Raw genomic sequence first — 23,892 nt, forward strand, 5'->3', positions numbered from 1 at the left:
CTCTCTGTGCCTCAGTTTCTGTGTATTCCTGTTCTCTAATTTCTGTTCTATTTACTATCTCCTTTACCTCTTCCACTCTGCTTTTAAATCCCTTCATTGTATGTTTCATTTCAGATACTTTATTTTTCAAAGTGTCTACCTCTCGCTTGAATTCATCCATTAGATCTTGCATCTTCTTTTGTAGCTCCATTAGCATGTTTATGATTTTTATTTTGAAATCTTTTTCAAGAAGATTGGTGATTTCTGTTTCACTGAGCCCTCTTTCTGGTGTTTGAAGGATTTTGGATTGAATAAGATTCTTCTGCCTTTTCATAATCCTATTGTGGATAATGAGGATTAATAAGACAGGGTAGTCAGCTCCCTCTAGTGCCCAGAAGCTCTACTCTTTGGAGTTGCCCAGCACCTGGAGCTATGGTGGGAGTTGCAGACAAGTGGTAACAGTGCTTGCCGGGAGGAGAGAGTTCTCTCCTGCTTCTCTGGTCATAGTGCCTGCCTTCATTGCCAGGGCCAGTGTGCCACGTGTGCAGAGAGCAACCTCTTGGATATGCCCCTGTGGCTGCCATAGTCCTAATGGCTGCCCTCCTAATGGCTTGGAGCAATGTCAGCAGTTGAAGGTGAGTAGCGCTGGTGCCTGCTAGGAGGAAAGAGCTCTTTCCTGCTTCCTGGCCGTAGGGCCTGCCTCCACTGTCAGGGCAAGTGAGCCCAGTGTGCAGGGAGCAGCCTCTGCATTAATCCCCTGTAGCTGCTGTAGGTGGGGCTGCCCTCCAGCTGGCCTGGTGCAATGGCACAGGCAGCAGGTATGCATACAGGTGCTGGTGGGAGGAAGGAGCTTCAGGCTGCATATCATGGTTGGGGGCCTTGGGCTGCATTGCCAGTCAAGGGGATGGCACCTGAAGCTCCTGAAAGTTCCCAATCTGCTGGGCTGTGTGTACCTGGATGACTTTGTCCACTTGTTTCTTCTCATGGGTAGCAAGCTCTGTATAGTCCTTGTGTCTTTAGCATTCCTCTAACTGTTGGGAAGTCTTTCAAAGTATCCACCTGTCTTTTGTCCCAGAGCAGCCGGTTGTGGGAACTTGTTCTCCACTAGCGGGTGGAATCTTAGTCTCTCCAAGTAGTCCACCTGTCTTTTCTTTTCAACCCCTCTAAACACCACAGCACCATGCAATGTGGGTTTGTGCTCCTGAAGCAGATCTCCAAGGCTGGGTATTTAGCAGTCCTGGGCTCCTACTCTCTCCCTGCTCTGTTTCTCTTCCTCCCACCAGTGAGCTGGGTGGGAGAGGGCTCAGATCCTGCTGGATTATGGCTTTGTTATTTTACCCTTTTCCATGAGATCTTCTCTTTTCCAGATGTAGGCTGGCTGCTGCAATCTTCTTTCTGGTCACTCTTTTAGGATTAGTTGTACTTGCTGTATTTTCATATTATATGTGGTTTAGGTAGGAGAGTTCTGCCTCACTTCTCACACTACCATCTTTTTCCCCATCCATACAAGTGGTTTTCATCATGACATTTATGTCATTGCCCCATTTTCTTCTAGCATCCAGAATTGCAATTGAAAAGTCTAATGCCATTCTGACTCTTTATGTGCACATTGAACAAAAGTGTTTCCTTTGTATGTTTTTGCTGTCTGTTCATATTTGTTTTTGTCAGTCTCTTTCATATTAAAAACTTTCCTCATACATCTGGTGATCTTTGTGAGGCACAAAAATACTTTGTGTTTGGGTACAGGCTCGAGTGCTGGGCTTCACCATGGGATTATCTGGCTATGATGTTTCACTGGAGGAACCTAAGTGGTCAGCATCTGCAGATCTTTTCCTTCAGACTTTGAAAACAAATTTGAATTGTGGTAAAATATACATAATATAAGGTTTAATCTTATATTTTAATCTTAACCATTTTTAAGTGTACAGTTCAGTAGTGTTAAATATATTCACACTGTTGTACAACCAATCTCCAGAGCTCTTTCATTTTGAAAAAGTGAAACTCTACACCCATTTCACCACAACTTCTCATTGCTCCCTTCCTTCCCTCTCTACCTCCTCCTGAAAGAAGAACCACTATTCTACTTTCTGTCTCTATGACTTAAACTACTCTAGGTTCCTCATATAAATGGAATTATACTGTATTTGACATTTTGTGACTGGCTTATTGCACTCAGCATAATGTTTTCTAAGTTTAACCATGTTGTAGCATGTGTCAGAATTTCCTTTCTCAGGCTGAGTCATATTCTATTGTATGTATACACCACATTTTGTTTATCCACTGATTTGTTGATGGGCATTTGCATTGCTTCCATCTCTTGGCCATTGTGAATAGTGCTGCTATTAACATGGATGTACAAATATCACTGAGATCCTGATTTTAGATATTCTTTTGGATATATAGCCAGAAGTAGAGTTGCTGGATAATATGATAATTTCATTAGCAGCTGTATCATTTTATGTTCCAACAGTGCACAGAAGTTATGATATCTTGACATCTTCACCAAAACATCATTTTTTAATTGTATTTCTCTAATGATTATTGATGCTGAGCATCTTTTCATGTGCTTGTTGGCCTTAGGTTGCTATTTCATCATAAAAGAATCATCTGTCTCCGGTCCAGGGTTAACAAGAATAATTATCATAATTTTTAGAGCAAAGCAGAAGGAAGCTGGGCCAGGGGTGTGGCCATCAGTGTTTAATTCTTCCTTGACTCAGATTTTTCTGCCCAGTTCATTAATTTTCAGATTTTTGTCTAATACATAGCATCCTCAGTGGGAAGGCAGACTTTGAAATACACTGTTTTGCTTTACACCTAATCTTTCAGGAACTTATTGACTTTCTAAATTTCAGGATACCTCTTTAGAAGTACTTAGGTATTTTGGTTTTGTCTCATTTATCATATCTATGTAAAGTTATAGAAACATGCTTTTTAGTGTTATCTGATAATATGAAGACTGATAGAGGTCAAGAGGGAAGGTTCTTGTCATTTTATACTAACTCAGAAGCACCAAGGCTTAATCCCATTCTGACATAAAACATTCCCAGAGGATTATCTTTTAGGTCCCAGGAGAAAAACAATTTATTATTTATTATTACCCGCTTTGCTGGGGAAAGCTTTGACCTTTAAACAAACTGTTGAAAACTTTGAAACTCACCCTTGAACCTGGGAGAACTCAGTACTAACATGAAACATTTTGAAGTAAGAAACTTTTATTAAAACAATCTATTTAGCATACTTATGCCAAATTGCTTAAATAAGTAAATATACTTAAAAAGTTTATTCAAGCACTGGAGTGCCACTGTGGTTGGCTGTAATTAAGATTCTAAAACTAGGCTTTCTTGTTATGCATACTATTTTCAATTATTTATACTACTATATCTAATAATAATAGTACATGCATATGGTGCTTGAGAAATTGGAATTATTAGTTCTAATGCGTGGGTGAGAAAAGTGAGGTTCTGAGCACTGTACAAAAGTGAAGGAACAAAGACACAATTCCAAAACTTCAGATGCCCTGTTCAATGCCACTACAATGAAGAATACCTGCATTAAAGTATGTAGATATTTGGGAAAAATGATCTAAGAAGTGAAGGACAAAAGTGAGGAGAGGTATAAACTAGATGGAAATACAAGAGATACAGGACGTTCTCCTCAGCTTCCCAAACCATCCAATGAGCTCCACATAGCCTGGGAATTTAATTACTATCTGCGTCACCTGGAATTGTGTGTATTTGATTGTTATTTTGGATATGTGGACCAATCCTATGTAAGAACACTCTGAAGCCTCCTTCACAAAAGCCATCTGTGTTTGCTATGACATGTACTAGTGCTAGCCAAATGCCAGGCAGTGAAGAACATCTAGCTTCTCACCAGTTTCCAATACTAAGGAAGAACAAACTTATTTACATACGGGTGGGCATCCGGGTTTCATTTCTGGGTACAGGCACCACTAGCTTTCTCAAGGGAGCGGCTCACATCCGTGCAATGGCTCCACACCCTCAGCATTGGTCTGAGTGTCCTGTTTGCCTTCTGGCCTCACTTTCAGGGCCCTGGGCCCCTCTGCTTGGATGGAGCCTTCATTTGATCTAGGGTTAGGGTCAGGGGGAGAGTCAGGGTTAGGGTTAGAAGTACCTTGAATGCAGTCACCTCTGTCTAGGACAATCAGAGAAAATGCCTTTGTTTGGAAGACTAAAGGACAACCTCTCCACATTTACTGAATACATTAGCTTTTCAGATATTTACAATGAATAATGGGAAAGACTTTTACTATGCCTCAGAAAAGCTTAGGTGGTAGCAGATAAGGCAGAATTTGCTTCCTTTTTTTCTTCAGAGAAGGCTTTACCTGCAAGAAGGTAAAGAATATCCTAGTAAATAAAGGAACAGAAACCTAGTACTACCAACATGTACAAGAGCAGAATATGACTTCTGTATTAAGGGAAATGATGAATGTTTTCACATTATGAGAACTGCTTTAGCACGACCTTAAAATAGTGCTTTAGAGATATGTGAGGACGTAGAGAAATTTGTCTTTACACTTTAAACCTTTTCTCTTCCACAAGGATTTTTAGTAAGAATGTGCTTTGAATGAGAGGGAAGAGATGGTGAGAGGAAATCTCTAGCCTTGAATGCTGCTGCCATCTACATGGCAGGAAGACTACAAACAACCCAGCGCCTTGCCGGGCAGGCATCAGCTGCAGGACACTTTCTGTGAAAATATACGTCATGTTTTTAAATCCCCACATTTGTCTCTTTACTTGACTCTCCCAGTGACAACTGAAATGATAGTACTTGTTTTTTGCCTCACTTCCTATCTCAAATTCCTACAGAGATTGGACTAAATAATTCTGCTTAGATTGGAATAAACTGATTATTTGAAATAGAGGTTAATCCAAGGAAACCTTATCATAAAAACAGTCCCAAGTGCAACCTGATTGTTGCAGCTATGACTGTCTCAGCGAGAGGACAGAGACTTAATCCCACTGTGCTGTATGTTTTGTCTTTTTTTCTGGAAGGCTCTAAAAAACAGAAGGACAAATTATGCAGAACAATGTTCTCTCACTTGATTGTTATAAATTGATGGAAATAGAGTTAAAATAGACTAAGAATTCTTTTGCTCTAGATGGGAGGGTGTTTCTGATTGGAAAGGTAGTTGCCATTGCAGAATTAACAGAAAAATCTCTTTAAAAAATCTGAAGGAAACTTGTGATATGTTAAGAACACATCATAGACTGTCCATTTATCTTAGATGGCACTGTCTGAGGCCCTGATGGTCAGTTACTGAAGCTGTGTGAACATCCTTCTCCCTACAACACACACATGAGAGACCGAAAAGCCGATTGATAACTTTACACATAATCGCAATTAAAGTAATTGCTAAATGAATAAATGGTAGGTTTTGTGAGCATGTACCAGCCAATTACTGCTATTGTATAATGTTATGAATATTGGCATATTGCTGGCATTTGGCACTTCGCAGATTTAGGAAGAATGCTGTACTAAACATGTACATATTATCTTTGGTGTTAAAAACCTTGTATCCTTGGATTAAAAAAAAAATCACTGCTACCTTTCCAATTAGTAGTGTGTTCAAGACAGAAAGGATCCCTAAAACTGATGATAGGTAAGCATGCTCCATGCAATAAAAAAAAAAAAAAAAAATTTGGAGAAACAATGTCAAAAGAAGAATCATATATGCTTACCATTTCCCTCTGCACACCACTAGAAATAAGCCATGTCAAACATTTTCAATGGTCTGTGATGTTAGTTTTCACAGGGTATTAAAATAACTATTTCTCACCATTTGTATCATTATTAGAATCATGCCTAGAATGATGCAATTGTCACAGTCTATTTACCTGCAATGTCCTTTCTAAGATAAAGATGAATTTATCCCAGACTTAATGAACAGGGCCTAAGATTAGGGGTGGCCAAAAATTATATATATATATTTTAATGTAATATAATATATATATGTGTGTGTGTGTATTATATATATATATATATATATATATATATATATATATATAAATGAAATTAATTTAAAAAACCCATGATATCAAAATTTTGAATAAAGATGGGATCTGAGAAGGTTGGGATGAAGGTGAGTGGAGTGAGGGTGTTGTGCCAGTATGAGCTTCACCCCAATCCCTGCCCCACTGATGAGATGAGATGGCACATGCTCTCTTCCAGGGGTCATGGGTTACAGGGGAGTTTCCAGGCCATGCTCTTCCTGGGAAACTTATTTATTTCCAGTTTACATTCTTTTCCTACATGCCGTCTGTAGGGTCCTTGATGACATCACAACACAAAAGTGATCTGGAGACCACTTTATATGAAACCACAAAACTTTATCAGAAAGATATCTACTCAAGAAAGGTTTAATTCTGCAACTTCTTGGACCATGGATAATTTTGAAAATATTCTACATGCTCATTTATCTACATGTTTGAAAAGCAATGATTTTCTTATGTAATTAGATACAACTTGGGGCACATTACACATACAATGCTTTGTAGAGAATCAAGGAGTATAGAGCACAATCAAAATGTATGTAATATAAGGTTTTTTAAAAAATTACATGAATGAGTTCACTCTGTGAAATATGACTTTAAAATCAATTGGAATTAATGTATTCTGAGCCTTCATTTCAAATACATGGTATAAAACTTAGTTTTTAAAAACTCAATTATTATAATGTGCCCTCTAAAGACTGAAGAGAAATATTATCTTTGCTAAAATGTTCACTTGAATAATTATAAATAATAAAAAAAAGGTTTTTTTAATATACAGGACATTGGAGGAAAATGAACAAGGATTGAAATAAAAATCACCCCAAATATTACCATGTAGAGATAGAATGTTAATATTTAGCAAAATGTTTTCCTGTGATTTTTCTAGCAGTGACATGTTCAAAGTAGCATTAACTTAGTTTCTAAAATAGCAACAGAATGTTTCAGGCCTGAGGCCACCTGTCTAACTGTGTGTTTATAATACTATAAATTTTACCTTATACTTGAAGTGTTTTACAGTGTTCAGATGGCTTTCCATGAACTGTCTCCTGGAGTGCCTTTGCATGAGCCCTGGGAGGGAGCCCTCTGCACGGATGGAGCAGCTCGACTCTGGGACGCACAGCGCGGACACGCTGCCTGGACACGCGGCACTGAGGCCTTGCCTCTCAAACCTATATTCTTTCCAGATTCTTTCCTCAGCATTATAGCCAGTGTGAAACTCCACAGTAAATAACAGAATCCCCACTTGAACATTTGAAAAATAGTCCTTGGAGGGAAACATAATCATAAATATCAAATATTAAAACAACTCTTTCTGCCAAAAAAGAAACATAAGATAATTTTTTAAATGAATTATTTATTACAATGACAAGGAAGTCTCTGGATACAAACACAGTCATTTGCTAGTAAAATCACTCCTCTTGTAACCTGAGTCTAGGTCAACAAAAAGACAAACATCTAATCAAGAGGCAGTTTTGAGTTTCTAGCTGTAGTATCAAGTGGTTAGGGTAACCACAGGGTTGATTCAATTAATTGTGTGGCAACTTGCCATTTCCAGTTCCCTTACAACAGAAATTACTGAAACATATTGAACATAAGTCATATAAAGAAATCATTTTTAAATAGACGAGTGGATTTGTGTCATGAACTTGCACATGGGTATTAGGAAACATATTTAATGTCTCCCTTTGAAACTCTCCTTTTTTAGGAATTAAAAGTTTTGGTAGTTAATAGTGTTGGCCTCCAGAATTCACACTGATAAAAGATTTTAATTAGTCATTTCATGTGAATTATTTATTATTATATTATTTAATATGAGTTTTAGTAATTGTAAAATGCACAGCCAAAGCAGTCTTAAAAATCTAATTTAGTAATGTCAGGGTTATGCCAGTTCTAATTTCATATACCTAGTGACATCATAAAATATTTATCAAGGATTCAATATTGGTTTCCGTAGATCCAAAAAAGTGCTAAGTATAGCAACTGCTTAAACTTTTTATTCTTCTTTGAAAGGGAATAATAGGACATAGCTATAAAAACAAAGAAGTTTATTCTCAATAAAATACCAGAACTTAAGCATCCAAATAAATTTGAACTACTAAAATTGCTTTTGAGGGGACACATACTAATTTGATATTGCTATCACTAAAAATGTCTTTGGGAATCCTTCTTGTAATGGCCTTCAGAGCCAATACATAGCATGATTATAATGTGATCCACAGCCTAGCTTGCACCTTGGGAAATAGATTCCAAGAAGCTGGTGACTATTTCCAAAAGAAAGGAAAGTATATATGTCAATTTTCAAAGGATGGCCATTTTCCATGGTTTTTCATATTGACAGTATGTTACTGTTTGTGAAGTATAACTCAAAAGTAATTTCAAGCAATGGTACTGTATTTTAGGAGAAAAAAAGAGAACACAAAATTTTGTCTACTTTAAAGGAGTCACACTCATTTGATGTCTATGTTGTGGTATATTCATTCAGGTCAATCATTAATTAAAAGCTCCTTTAGGGTAGAGATCATGCTCTTTGAATTATATCATTCTCTTCTCCCCCTCTCCTTTGCCCACTACATCCCAGCACAGTACCTGATGCTGGTGCCCCCCCAAAATGTCTATTGAATTGAAGTGACTGGAACTCCCTTATTAGAGACATAGATATAGATACATATTTAACATGCTATTTCTATTTTTCTACAGATTAGGCAATTTTTGTATTCATATGCTAATAATCTTTTTTATTATTTTCTATAAATCCAGGAATTACACAATATAAATCACAGTAAATAAATCAGATCATTTAAGAGCAGTAACAGATGAGCACTTTATGTCTGTTCTTATTTATATTGCTTTGCACATTTTAGTTCAAGAATTCCTGCTAGTCAAGATTCTTTCTGGGAAAAGAACTACAAGAGTTTATACTTGATAAGGATCAATTGTGACGCACTATATGTAGATTCCCCTTCCCTAGTTCACATCTATATGGCCAACAAGATCAACCTTTAGTTAAAGACATTAGCCTATGTCATTAGAAGTCTAGATTAACTTGACTGCAGAAGATTGGTCCCTATTATACTGTGTATCACTTATTTGGTCTAACTGATGACTAAATGGAACTGCCTATTTGTTGACAACGTTTCATGCTTAGGGATGAGATTTACTGCAGGGTGATTGATCTGAAGTAAAGCATCTAGTAAAACAAAATGTCCCAACCTAACAAATCAAACAAATTCAGTGAAGTTTTAGATTAAATACATTGAAGCAGCATTAAATAAATTGTGTGTTATATTGTTGAAAAGCAATGTGGTTTTAATGTTGCTTATCATATAAATCAGGAACAGAAAAGATAGAAGGAAATCTAAAACAGTGTTCAAGGTGTATCTGTGGGTGTTAAAATTGTATATCCAACCACATATCCTCATTGGAAATGTTAAAAGAAAAGTAAGAAGCAGGAATACAGAATGATTGAGGCAATGGTTTTCTAAAATTAGATGAATTTGCATATTTGCAACCAGTAATTACACTTTCAATACACTTTGACTGAAGTATTACAAATCTACTACAACCTGATAACCTGACCAATAACAACATAGCTTATATATAGTGATAAACAAATGGCATGTCTTAGGTTTCTTAACTTGTCCAAATCCATTTCCTATAGATGGGATTCCATTTAGCACAGCTTGCAGGAACACACCTTTGCTATCCATGAATGATGCCTTGGCTCACCTAGAAAGAAAATATTATCTTGGTTTATATGGTGAAATAAAAAAAAGAAGAATGAAGGGAAGAAGGACAGGAGAGAGGAAGGGAAGAAGAGAGAAAGTGAAAGGCAGGAAGGAATGAGACAAGAAAAAAAGGGAGGAAGGAAAGAAAGAAGGAATTGTCTATATTTTTTCTATATTTTCTATCCTGAAATAAAGTGTTAATATAATAAAAAATATTCTTGTCTTATAAACCAGGCCCCAGGTAAATCTATTTTAATTGCATACATTATTAATATAGGTTGTTTTTTAATTGCTGAAAAAGATGAAAGTTTTCAATAAGAGGAACAGGGTTTGAAATTAGCAAATTTCTATGCATTTAAGTAGCTGAATTGTTCTTAAAGAAACCCACAACTGCAGTTTTAGGTTCAAATTTTATAAATGTTAGTTGAAATATGGTTGTTATAGAATCAAGAAAAACATTTATTTCTCAGAGTGCTTGATTACTTGGATGACTGCTATTGCAAGCTAAAATACATCACTTGAATTAATTTAATTTAATTATCAAACGAATTGAAGCATTGGGCCTTAACTAACTACTCCTAAGTACATTTATATTAATGATGCATTGTAACTTCTACTCCTATTGGCAAAGACTTAAAAAGTGGATTATTTGGTTTAGTTAAACCAATATTCAATATTGTATAATATATTATGGTATAATATATATAACCTAAGCCTAGACATTAGGTTGATGCTTAAAATTTTCCCTTTGTGTAAACTTTCAAAATGTTGATACCATTAAACACAACTAGAAGAAAGATCTTACATATTTTTACTACAGAAATTGTTCTGAGTTGCAGAACATTTTTTTTTTTAGCACACCGTAAGAAGTGTGTTCTCGATGGCTATGATTGATGGGCTGCTCACACATTCCGCATTTTTTCTGCTTCATGCAGCATCATCAGCCATCTCCAACACTCCAGTCCAGGATCTGTCCTACTTCTGTTACCTGATTTTTGCTAGTGATTCATGAGCCAGATAGTAAAAAAAAAAAAAAAAAAAAAATCTACCTTGGCTTTTCACAGTGTCATATCCCCTGGAAATAAGAGATCCAGTATTGTTCATCAGATTCATGCAAATGCAATATTGATTGACATTGATGTATATAGATCCACACACATAACGTGCTATATAAAAAACACTAAAATGTTCTATTAATGGCAGAATGTATACTGTTTATAAACTACTTCAGGATGATGTGAAAATGCTTATCTATATTATCTATATATTTCTCTCCTTTTGTACCTTCAAGCTCTCTCGTCTCTACTGTTTTTGGCTGAAGCTACATTTAAGCGCACTATACTTGGAACTAAAATTCTTTGTTTTCCAAGCCAATAGGGTGATAAAAGCTCAAGGTCTCTCATTAACACTTGGATAAGAATCGTGAATGTCACACTAAATTTTTTATCATCATGAGTGCAAAGATGAGGGGCAAGGAACACTTTTTTTATATTCTGGAGAAAGTGAATTTAACTCTAATCACTGTATGAAACAGTTAACAAGAAGTTAACCAGTGAAAGACTAAAGTGAACTATTTTTGTGAGAGCATCTTTCAGATTCAGAAGCAACGGGGCTTTAAAGAGCCAAAGAAAGAAAGCCTAATGGCCCGAAAATCTCAAAAAATGGAGCTGCAAGTTCATGATGTTGTCTCAGTGCTTCTGTTACTAGACATCAAAGTTATTCCCATAGGTTTCAGGCATGTATAAACACCAATGAAGAAGCAAACAGACTTTACAGAGTCCAAGCCAGAAACTTCAATCTGGGATTCACCTGTGAGTCAAAACTCTTTGCTAATGAATTATTCCAAAGAAGACACTGCTGAGGGAGACCTTAACCTATCAGACAAGCCCTCCAGGTTCACTAGCAGGGTCAGAGTAACAAGCATGCTCTAGTCTAAAGCTGCTTTGCCAACCTTAATGGACTGTGGACACTCACCTGGGTATACAGCTTGAACCAATAACAGAGATCACAATGGCCTGAGGCATAGGGGAGAGCGCTCTAGGGACCAGGTGGACTACCACTCCATCAGGTCTCTAAATTGTGACCTATCTGCACACTCCTGCCCATTTACAGGTGGGTCATCCTAATCAGTTCAGTGCTGGAGAAGCAGTGATGTCAACGGAAAAATAATCTGAAGACTGAAAACCCATTGTGTCCAAAGACAATCAGTTTTCAAAGTCAACCTTACTGTTCTATATAAATTCTAAAAATTTGATTTTATTAATGACTTTCTAACATGTTCTATTGATGTTTTAAAAACCTCAACTTAAAAACAAAAATTATTTTAGTTTTTCTGTGTTTCATTGTCCCCTTGTTCTCTGCATATATACAAATAAGTTGGTATCGGTAACATGAAACTATAAGATTAAAGCAAAATGAAGTTTTGAGGATTTGCAAAGAAAAGACTGTTTGGAAAGAACACTATATGAGGCAATATTCTTGAATTGTGCTTGGATGGGAAATGATTTTTTGGTCTCATTTTCTATATTTTGTTTGAACAAGTGGTCTCTTTATTTAAAATGATGCAATAAATATATTAGTCATTTTAAATTGCATAGATAAAACCATGTGAAGTCAATATCCATTAAAGCTAGAAGACTGACCACATTCAACTTTGTAACTAGGGGATTTTGTGTGTGCATGAAAATGTTAAAAGGAATCCTAAAGGAATGATAATATTCTAACCTGAAAATTGTAAGAATGATGCATTCAGATTTAAATACACTTCTTTCCATTCAAGGAATAATGAATATACCAATGTCATTATAACCTTAGCTATTAAAGCACTTCTACTTGTTTGAAGACATCTGCTCAAAGCTTATAGCTTAAAAACTTTTTTTTTCTTCTAACAAAGGTGGTTAAACATGCTTTCCAGAGAAACACCACTCACTTTGAGAGAGACACCACACAGACATAATAAACAGAGGTTACTAAATGACTTCTATATAGTTTGGAGCCCCTACATTTTAATGACTTGCTATTCTGAAGTTAATTTTGGATACTGAGAAGTGGGCCATCATATTTTCACTGCTCAAGAAAGTCCCTGTATGCCACCAATTTCATATATTTTCCTTCGTGCTCAGTTTTAAGAATTTTGCCTCTCAAATGCTCATACTTCAAGGAAATGCACTCTCTCATCAAGGTCTCTCTTACTAAGCAAACACCTCTGTCAGAAGTGTCTTAATTTCTTATCACAGAATTTTATCCACACAAGGAACAATAAATAATTCATGTCACTGCCTCTTTGTTGTGTGTCCCTGAACTGCACAGAGCTGGAAGGCTGACAGCTGTGTCAGGACAAGCAGCAAGGATCTGACATGACAAGTGACTAACAAGTTTCTTTCAGTTCATAGTGAAAGAAGACAATGGTCCAAAGTACAGAAAGAAATACGGAAACAAAACAAAGCTGCTTCTTTCTTTTTACCTAAGTGTTTGCTATGAGCTTATTTCCAACCCACGAGCCCTGGTCATTTCATAGGGCTGCCCAGCCCCCTTTCCCCCTCACACTCGCTTGGCCATTTACGCCTGGCCACGGATCAATATGAGCAATTCTGGGAGAAATACGATGTCTCCATGACAACCAAGCCACAAATTCTCAGTGGAAGGCAGTGAGACCAGTAGTGAACTCTCCAGAGGTTTCTAGGCCTATAAGGCAAGATGTCTTAAAATGCAGGAATGGACAGAGGAAAAAGCCAGAGTAATTCATTCTTTATTACCAGTTTAATGATGTCTGATGTATAGAACAGTACTCACTTTTTAAGTTAAGACTCTTTATCAGCACCTATATTTTCTAATTAATCTGTTTTGATATATCCTTTTGTTCATATTAATCACATAGACTCTGTGATATATCTGAATCTCACTACAATTGCATTTATATTGAGAGATGATGGAAATTTATTCTAAAGATAATCTATTCCTGCCAAAAACAACGAACACTTAGGTAAAAACTAGACTCATGGGTTTAACTGCCTGACAAAATAGTTGATAGAAAACTGTTTTATTAAGACAGCTTAAAAACCTGGCCAAAATTAGGTAGTTTTAGTCAAAACTGAAAGTAATTTAAAAATAATTTTTGTAACAGAAATTTAACTACCCTCTCCCTTTTGGAGTGGGGCTAATCTCCATTTGTCTCCTAGATATTATGGCAGGGAGTGGGATTAAATGTGCTGATTAAAATTTTCTGTCATTTCAAAAGATGCCATTTCTCAGTTCCGTGGGATGTTAGAACAGACACTCAGCAGCAGTTCTTCTTTTGAGGAATCTTGGTGTAGTGGAAGGGGCTGAAATACAATGCCATCGCCACTGGGCCTACAGGGGTTCTGAGATGACTTAGGAGACCTGACATAGATTGCAGGCTGCACCTTTCACTGAAAATTAAATCTCAGTAGCTCTCCTCGGGGAAGGATCAGGGGACTGTTTGCAGCTGCCCCCTGTCAGCAAAGGCTACAAGATTTGGAAATCTCTTAACTAAGCTGACAGGCCACAGAGAGGATGAATCAAAAATCTGATACAAGTATCAGCACACAAAGATGCGAGGGGGTAGAGGTACCCAGCAGCCAGAGAAAACGGAGAAGAAAAACGTTCAATGGCCAGAGAGAGTTAACACTTTCACTCATAGTAATAAGGTACCTTCTAGCACCTCACGGCTTTGTAGTGATTCAGGAAAGTCACTGAACTTTCAGGAGATTTTTGTTCTTTTAATTGATTAGTGGTTAAGTCTGGGCATGTTTCAGAACAGAACAAAAACAGAAACAAAATCTACACTTAAGTGTTCCTTTTAGTACATTTCTGGATATTCTTTCTATAAAGAAAATACAAACATAAGTAACTTGGGTGTAGGTTAAGTTTAATTGCCCAAGGAAGGGCTATTTTATTTTCTTTTGTTCTAAACAATGAGAGTGCCCATTAGTCCATTCCTGTTATGCTAAAATCCTCTCATCTCAGTTTGAGTCCTGTTCGTATTTAGAAAGGTAAATCGGTTGTAATGATGACAATGTGTGTCTCTTTCCTCTCAACTCTCCACTTCCGGGTGATGCCAGTATCTGAAATACTTAAAATGTTGCCATTTCTCCAGTTTCCAGTCTCTGTCTCTATTAACCATTTTAGCCTAAAATTGATGATAATGAACTAACAGTGTCAGCTTCCCTTCTCAGGCTGAAGTCTTTGTACTTCCTAGGTAGCAGCTCCGCACTGTGACCTCTGGAGGTGGCCATTAATTTGACAGCGCAGCTGCTAAGAGAAAACAGCATTACAGTGCCCTCCCTCCGCACCCCTTCCAAGGACCCCAAAGCTGTGTCAAATTTATCGTTTTATACTTGACTATTTTTAAATGGCTTTCACCTGGACTCTCAGACTCTTCCAAAACACATCTGTCAGGCATGTCCTCGGTGTCTTGGAAGTTTGCCGAGCTTGAGTCGCTGTCATGCTTGACTGGACTGTCTGGAGCTATTAGAGAGAGAGAGAAGAGGGAGAAAAGAGAAGGAGAGCAATGAAAAAGTAGTGATAAACACCATTAAAACATTTCCTTTCGGTTCTCAGATAGTTCCAGGGACACACTATGTAAACACAAATAATAAATTGAAATAAAATGTATCCTCTAAGTATGTATTGGCAGACATATAATTAGTTGAAAAATCTATAGATGAGACTTTATCTTAGAAGAAAAATAAGTTCAGGGCATCAGCTTAAAAGCTACAAAGTAACAAAGTGATCCCTTCGAAGTAGAAATCGTATTTTTAATGCATAAATCTAAAACTATATGGTCAATTAACAGCAAAAGGACACAGACAAGAACATAAGGCTAGTCAATTAGAAAGGCCAGCTCTACACTGGTGCAGTGGTTCCTTTTGTCACAGAAATCACAGCTGATGAACACTTTTATGCATTTTGGTTCTCTTTCATCCAATTAAAGATTATGGCACCAAACAACAACAAAAAAAAACCCTAGAAAAATAAATTTTAAAAATATAGAATGAATACATTGCATGTGGTAATAAGGAGGGCTGTCTTGAATAGTAGGTCTCCAGACAACTTGTCACGAGATATTTTCTGAGTAGGAAGTAAGAACAGAAACAGAAGCTAGCACAGGTATCTAAAATTTCCTGTGAACACATTACGATCACTAGCTCTGTTAAGGAAACACGGATTCAGGTTTCCACATTTTTCCTCAAGTGGTAATACTTGGTCTAAATTATCTCCATGAGCAACGTATTTCCATATGACATTTATTCAAGAAGCATTGGTCAGGAAAAGTGGGCACTGTCTTCATGAAAAGACTCAGTGTATAACAAGACAAAGTGTGTGGTAATATAAATTATGCCATGCTTGTGTGAATCCAAACGATATAAAGATGTACATTATAGACTACATTGGAATTTTATCTGTCACAAATTGCTGGGGAGAAACATGGCCATTGTCTCCTGTCTGGATAACACACAAAACATTTACAAGTCATAAACGCCAAAAATTTTTAAAAGATTCATGTCATGCATGAAGTAATATGTTTGTTGGCACCGGGGAGTGGTCCTGGCCATTGTTCCTAAACCCCCATTAGGAGACAGGAGGACAAATGGAGAGGCTGGGCCCGGTTTTACTTCACATATTCTGTAAGGGACACCAAGAAGGGCCACCTGAGGCTCAAAGCAGCATTAGTGGACTTCACACCTTTCACACTCCTCATCTTGTTTTTATGGACTATGCATAGTATTGGTGATCATAACCTGAGGCCCAAATATACCCACTTTAAAGGAGACGGGTAACATCACTCCAGCACAAACATTCTCTTCAGATAGTGTCACTCACCCTCTCAGAACACAGTACTTCTTTATTCTGTGAAAGTGCAAGCATAGACTTTAAATTCACTGCTTCTGCAAACCTTTTGTTTGGAAACAAGATATGATAAAAATGTATGACATTTTGATTTGAAATAAACCCAATTTTTTATTTTTTGCATTTGAATTTCCTGAACAAAATGTGGAAGTGGGAACCGTAAGTCTTATTCACCTCTATGCCTGGGTCATAGAAGGTATTCTTGAATGATTTGTGGAATGAATGAATGTACAAATGAATGAAGCAGAGCTATCATGCTAGTAGATACGCTTCTGATCCAAGAGAATATATGCTTTGAATTATCTTCCACTAGATTCATTCATTTCTTTAGGTCCACCTGAGATGAAGGATGCATATTTGCAAAATGGTAGTATGAGTTAGTCTGCGACTTGGAAGTAGGGACACTATGGACAGAGTAGTTATTAGTCTAGCTGCCCTTAACATTCTTCAGTGTAGCACACGCTTACAGATTATTTTTGCATCCTTAGATTTTTTTTGCAACAGGTTTAAGTGGAAAAATTAAACGCATTAGAGTCGCAAAACACAATTACATTGGTCAAGATTTCCTGGCTGGCTTTAATGATTATTTTATCTCTATATGTCTTAATTAATTTTTCTGAAACACTTATATGGGTGTTTATATTAGGGAATTAATGGCAAGCTAACTGTATTACTGACAGCCAGTGAGGTAGTGTCTATTTATCTGGGCAAATATGTGGCACTTATCCCATACATTGCTCATTCATAATTTAGAACTTTCATCCATTCATTCCTCTATTCATTCATCCAACAAGGCTCTGTTCTGGGCCTCAAAGAGGATGAGAACATGGTATTAGAACAACAAAGTAAATGTTTGTTACTATTTCTAGTGGCACTAAAGTGGTCCCAGGACGAATTGACATCCCAAACCTCTCAAGAAAGCCAGAAAGTTAGATGCAGTTTTAGCTGCATGTTTGTCATTAAACTCACACAAGTAGGTACCACATAGCTATTTTTTTCTCCACCTATGCTTTTGGAGAGTGTTGTTTATGTGGGGGTAAGGGAGTAGAAAGGGTTATTATTTAGATAGTTTGCTTAGCTGCATTTTAGCTTACAAATTTGGGCTGGTATAAGATTTGTTATTTTTACTGGGTAGTTTATAGAAAAATCCAACTAAATTTACTGTAGAAGAAATACCTACAGTCTGTCAATTGGGAACAACAGACATTGAAGAGGTTAATTACTGCCATTCCACTTTTTTTTTTTAATGGGCTAATCTTTGCAATTGTTCTTTTGGGTGTTTCCTGTGATATTTCATCATTAAACTTTGACATGATGTGTGACCAAGTCTTCTCTAATGAATCACTTCAATAGCAATGAAATCAACAAATATTGATCTGGTGCTCATTATGGGGAGAGCTCTGTGCTAGACTGTGTAAGGGGTAAAAAAAATGAATACACCTTTCTTGTGCCCTCATACAACTTGTGGTCTAGTTGAAGTATAGTGAAAAATAGCCAGTAGGAGCATTAGAGACAATATTCCAATAGTGACAAGGTTTTTAGGAACGCAGAGGTAATTTCCCTGCAACAGGGTGGTTGGGAGGTGAAATTTGTATTAGATTGCCTTGAGACAGAATGTGGGTAGTCCAAACGGAGCTCATTCAAGGCAAAAGGAAAGGGTATGTGCTGGCACATCGTGGCCAAAGAAATACATTAGCCTTGTGCTACAAATACCTTTGTTAACAGAATATTGCTGCCTACTTTTGTATGTATTTTTAATGAATTCTCCTTTGAGCTTTTCCTAAACTGCTGTTTTGGCTAATTCTTCTCACCTGTAGAAGTTAGATATAGGCAGGTTTTTCCTGGCCTTAGATAGTCAATAATTTGATCTTTACTGATGGTAGGCCCATTTATCACAGTAAGTTGTCCTTTCACTATACATATTGACTTTTATTTATCAATACCAAATCCATTTGTAGCTCATCAACTAAAGTTCTTAGATATTTTCAGTAGTTTTTGAAGATGCATTTTAAAGGTTGGCAGAGAGATACTTTTGACATCAATACACTGAAAATTATTGCTAGGCTCATCCTTAACTTAAATCAACTGTTTATTTCCACTGTAATGGATTGTGAAATAGTCCACATTTGGGGGACCAGAGGCAAAAAAAGACAAACTCTTCCTGACTGTTCTACCACTGAAAGATGTAAGGCTGTTACATTTACTCATCACACACCTCAAAATATTGACAACTGAAAGGCCAGTATTCTAAATATCTTCATAGTATCTTTGGTAGCTAGACAGAGGGAGAAGTGTATGTACTTTGTATGGATGTGTTGGACTATATGCTGTGTTGAATTGTGAGTGTAATTCTTCTAGATCCTACAGAAATAAATGGTTCAACTATAGACAATACACAATCAGTAGTTTTTAGACCACATTTAAAATACCTAACAAGGAAACCCAGAAGATTGTATGATGAGGACTCTATAGAAGGTTTTACTGTTAAAAAATGTGGTGACAGGGTCATCAGTAGTTATGCTCCTCCACGTCTCTCTATTCTCTGTTTTGGTTTTGGTTCACTTCTAAAAACTTCCTTCTTACTTTTCTCATCATTTTCAAAGATAGTATTAACTCTTAAAGGCAACCAGGCCTAAGTAGCAAATAACTCTAAGAGATATCCTATTACCCCCAACAAGAGAATGACTGTGGAAAAGATTCTCTCCACCTTTACAAACAGCAGCCAATTTTTCCAAGGTAGGCCAATCTTATAGTATAAATAGAGCCCTTGTTAAAAATCTATATCATTGACAGTGTGACTAATATCTGTAGCCCAAATAATGTTTTCAATACAATGACATAAATGGTTTAAAAATGGATCCCATCCATCATATGTATGGACTTTTTTGGAAGTATTGGAGATATTGATAGAGAAATCATTAATGAAAAGATATAACAATTTGAAATGTTGGTCAACTGAATAGAATAAACCACTGTAATAGCACATAAAATTCAGATAAAAATTTTAATCACATCTATTCAAAGGCATAAAAATAACACACAAGTTGTAGAGGTCAGGAAAGACTAAAAGACTGCTCAGATTTGTGAATAAGTAGTTGAAAAGAAGTCAAAGGCCTCAGTTCAAACTTACTGACTCAATGTAATGGCCAAGAGTTGATCACTTCCTTGGTTGATAACTTAGGTGTCTTCCCAGTCTTAAGACATAACTATGAACCAACTAAAAAAAAGTCTTTCTAGAGGCTTAGAAGAAAAACTACATTAAATCAAGTAGAAGTAAAAACTAATGCAATACACGTAGATAAAAAACTGCAGTATATTTTATTCTTTTATTGGAGTATAATTTACATATAATATCCTATAAGCTTTAGGTGTATATCATAGTGATTCAATAGTTTTATACACTATAAAATGATCCCCATGATAAATCTACTTACCATCTGTCACCATACAAAGTTATTATAATATTATTGGCAGCCAAGATATGGAAGCAACCTATGTGTCCATTAGTAGATGAATGGATAAAGAAAATGTGGTACATATACACAATGGAATACTATTTAGCCATAAGAAACAAAACAAATACTACCATTTGCAACAAAATGGATGGAGCTAGAGGGTATTATGCTCAGTGAAGTAAACCAGGCAGAGAAAAACAAATATCAAATGATTTCCCTCATTTGTGGAGTATGACAATGAAGCAAAACTGAAGGAACAAAACAGCAGCAGACTCACAAACTCCAAGAAGGGACTAGTAGTTACCAAAGGGGAAGGGTGGGGGAGGATGGGTGAGGAGGGAGGGAGAAGGGGATTGAGGGGTATTATGATCAGTACACATGGTGTGTGTGGGGAGATGATGGGGAAGACACTGTAGCACAGAGAAGACAAGCAGTGACTCTGTGGCATCTTACTACACTGATGAACAGTGACTGCAATGGGGTATAGGGGGGGACTCGATAATATGGGTGAATGTAGTAACCACATGGTTTTTCATGTGAAACCTTCATAAGAGTGTATATCAATGATAGCTTAATAAAAAAAAAGAACAGAAAAAATATTATTGGCTATATTCCTTATATTGTACATTGTATCTCCATGACTTTTTTATTTTATAACTGGAATTTTGACCTTTTAATCCCCTTCACCTGATTTTGCCTGCCCCTCAATCCCTATCCTCACTGTAAATCAACAGTTTGTTTCCTGTATCTATGAGTCTGTTTCTGTTTTGTTTTTTAGATTCTACATGTTAGTGAAATCATACAGTACTTGTCTTTCTCTGATTTATTTCACTCAGCATAGTAGCTTTTAGGTCCATCTGTGTTGTCACAAATGGCAAGATTTAATTCTGTTTTTTTGTCTTAGTAGTATTCCACTGTGTTTATATACATATACACAAGCTAATGGAATCCAAAATAATTATTTTATTCAAATATTTAAATGTTTGAATATAATTAATTCAAATATTTAAAAATTATTCTAATTAAATATTTTGTTAAATATCACATACACACACACTGAAGATCAAATTATTGACTAGAGTAAGGGAAAAACCTTCTGTCTATAACTAACTTCTACTGGTGAGACATTGGCAAGACCAGCCAATTAATTTCAGGGAAGATAAATGTGAATGAGAAAGAGGTACTGTTTACTGACTCTTTTAAAACAATGCTTTATTACTCTCAAATACAGAAATCATCCTATAATCCAGGATATCTGAGCAATAATCGGCTTCTTTGGGAAGACTGATAAACAAGCAAATATTATCTCTAGTCTAATGCAAGGCACAAAGCAGGTACTTGGAGGGCCTGGACGATCTGTCTTTTACTCTACTTCTGTTCCTAATAGTATGACCCTCAGCATGTTGTTTCACTTTCCTGGACTCGGGCACTTTATTAATAAAATGAGAGAGCTGGACTGGACACCTCAGCATCTTCTGGCTCTGAGACTTAAATATTCTGCCAGTTAAGAATCCAAGACTAACTAACCACTCAGTGTATCATTGAACAGGACACCAAGAGGAAAAGTGGCTACTACACTAGCCTTGGAGATAATGAGGACTTTTGAGGCCCCTCTGAATTAAGCATGATTGGTAAAGTCGGTATTTTCCTACAAGTGGTGATGCCCAGTCTGACTAAGGGACGAGGGAAATCAGAGCGGCTTCAGAGGGACAGCTGGGTAGCCGCAGTGCCAGGGTGAGGTGGGCCTATGGAGAGATGCCCGAGGAAGGACCGGGACTGCAGGTTGGCTCCTCCTGCGGACAGACAAGGCGACTCCCTGGCAGAGGAAAACATCCATCCCGTGTGTACCGCTGGTGTAAAAACAGTCTTTAAAACCGTAACTGCAGAAAGTGAGTTATATCTTACCCTTCATAGAATCATATTTATGATATTAATTTCTTTAAACAAACCCCTCTCTGCACCAATCAATTTGGCAAATACAACTTCGTACAAGAAGAATCATCTTTAACTCATTGACTGGGTCCATTAATAATAATCACAGGAAGCGTAACTGCAGCGAGCAAGGCCTGGAGTCAGGTGGCCTGGGTTAGGTTAGGCTGTGTGGGAGCTACCTCAGTCTAGGTCCCGGCTCCATCTTGATTTCGGGGCCCCAGACGTGAAGAGGCTCTCTGTTACTGTTGAATGAATGGACACAGAGTTCTGGGGAGGTACAGTGTTCCTGTGGAAGTGTATTTTCCTCAGGTCAAATCTCTTAAGGGGAGAATCAGTAGACCCCCCAATTATTTCTACTCCTTTTCTATGTAAGGATGGGGCCCAAAAAGTCATTTGTCTTAGTCAAGTCTGGCATGAAAACCAACTCCAGTGAAATTATCCAAACTCTCAGACTGAAATAGACCATAGATTACATAGTGGATGTAGGGTGAGAGGGTATGACAAAGGCAAGGTATATCTTGGGAATAGAAAAGGAGAATAATAAGAATGGTGCAACTCTCTCCTCTTTCTGCATTCCCTCACCCCAAAAATGGTAATTCGCAGAGCTACCAGTGAGAGGTTTGCCTGGATTTCTTTATGTGCTGCTTTAGAGTACCATGTCCTTGGCAAGCACAAGGAGAGAGGGGGTGAGTAGATGAGCAGGCATTTTTCTTTTTTTAACATCAGATCAATATAATTTCCACAGCTTTAGTCCCTGTGAACTACTGAGTAAATTCATAGTGGAAATAACTAAGGGAGACATTACTTATTATTACCTTTTATATTCAGCTATAATTTTGTAAAGAAGAGATGGCAGAAATAAACTAGTCCAATCTGCAAACTCAGTCTCAGCTTTCCGTTAAATCACAGAGATAATTATTTAAAACAAAGGGCCTCAGGAACATCTTGTATGAAAGGACCTGTTCATCACGAAAAGGATGTATAGGTGATGAATGAGTTGTAAGAATTTAGAGAAATTTATTCTCACATTGTCACACAGTTTAGATTCTACAGAAGTCATTTTACTTTTCTCGTAGGGCCAAATGCTATGGTAAATACAGAAATGCATCAATTCATTACTGCTCAGAAGTTTAAGAAGTTTAGGAAGTTGAAACAGGAATAGATTCCAAAGAAGAAAACAGATCCCCACATACCGATAAGTGGAAGAACAACCAGTAAAAGGAGAATTCTAAGAGGAATGTACAGTAAACTTCCAAGCTTGTGTTTGAAAATTTAGAAGTAGGTCAGGAAAACAAGACATCCCTCAATCAAAAGACCATCAAATTAGTATTTGAGACTAGGGATAAACATGATTTATATATGAGCTTAAGAATAAGGATTCACAGCATAAGGCAACTTACACCACAGGGAAGTTTACAGTTATCTGTAAGGAAAAAATACCAAAAACATTTTCCTCTTGAATCAGTGGGAGAAGGAACTGTCAAATGGCACTACCATTGGAATTCGTAAGAGCAACAGCCATTTCATAGGCCAAATCTAAGATGACACCAGTGTGGGGAGAATGGTTGGAAAGCAGTCTCTAATTCCCAGCTGATAGCTGTCTCTGTCTCAGGGGAAAATGGTTGTCTCAGATGGTTAGTCAAGTGTCAGAGCTCTTTCATCTCCTAGGTAGGAAAAGGAAAATAAGGAAATCAAATTATCTAGACTATGCCTTCATTTTCTAGTTCTTTGTCAACATTAAGAAGGATGCAAGGAAGAAAAGGTCTAAGTTACTACATTTTGTATCATTAGGCTTGGTTACTCTGAATGTGATTTATTTTTATTTGAATGACATCAAATATATGTTAGTGTACTTGAGAACTTAATTCAATTGGCTGGAAAACATGCTTAGATGTTAATAATGTGCTTAACTGCTAT

At 36.9% G+C, this 23,892-nt stretch overlaps 1 protein-coding gene across 10 annotated transcripts in view; it reads right to left on the reverse strand.

The window, feature by feature from the left end:
* Window positions 1-3,254: 3,254 nt before the first annotated feature.
* WDR72 (WD repeat domain 72) overlaps window positions 3,255-23,892 on the reverse strand; it is a 221,291-nt gene continuing 200,653 nt past the window's right edge. For 6 of the 10 annotated variants that reach the window (XM_073211876.1, XM_073211877.1, XM_073211873.1 and 3 more), the window contains exons 19-22: window positions 15,101-15,205; window positions 9,688-9,719; window positions 6,988-7,257; window positions 3,255-4,324 (exon numbers count right to left, since the gene is read on the reverse strand). In XM_073211876.1, the coding sequence (XP_073067977.1) occupies window positions 4,256-4,324; window positions 6,988-7,257; window positions 9,688-9,719; window positions 15,101-15,205 (476 nt within the window). In that variant the 3' untranslated portion in view covers window positions 3,255-4,255. Of the gene's footprint in view, window positions 4,325-6,987; window positions 7,258-7,327; window positions 9,720-9,754; window positions 14,990-15,100; window positions 15,206-23,892 lie in introns of those variants that run through there. The other 4 variants (XM_073211880.1, XM_073211879.1, XM_073211874.1 and 1 more) reach the window with 3 other exon arrangements.

Source organism: Manis javanica, chromosome 8, assembly GCF_040802235.1.
Source record: "Manis javanica isolate MJ-LG chromosome 8, MJ_LKY, whole genome shotgun sequence".
In the NCBI taxonomy this organism is placed as follows: domain Eukaryota; kingdom Metazoa; phylum Chordata; class Mammalia; order Pholidota; family Manidae; genus Manis; species Manis javanica.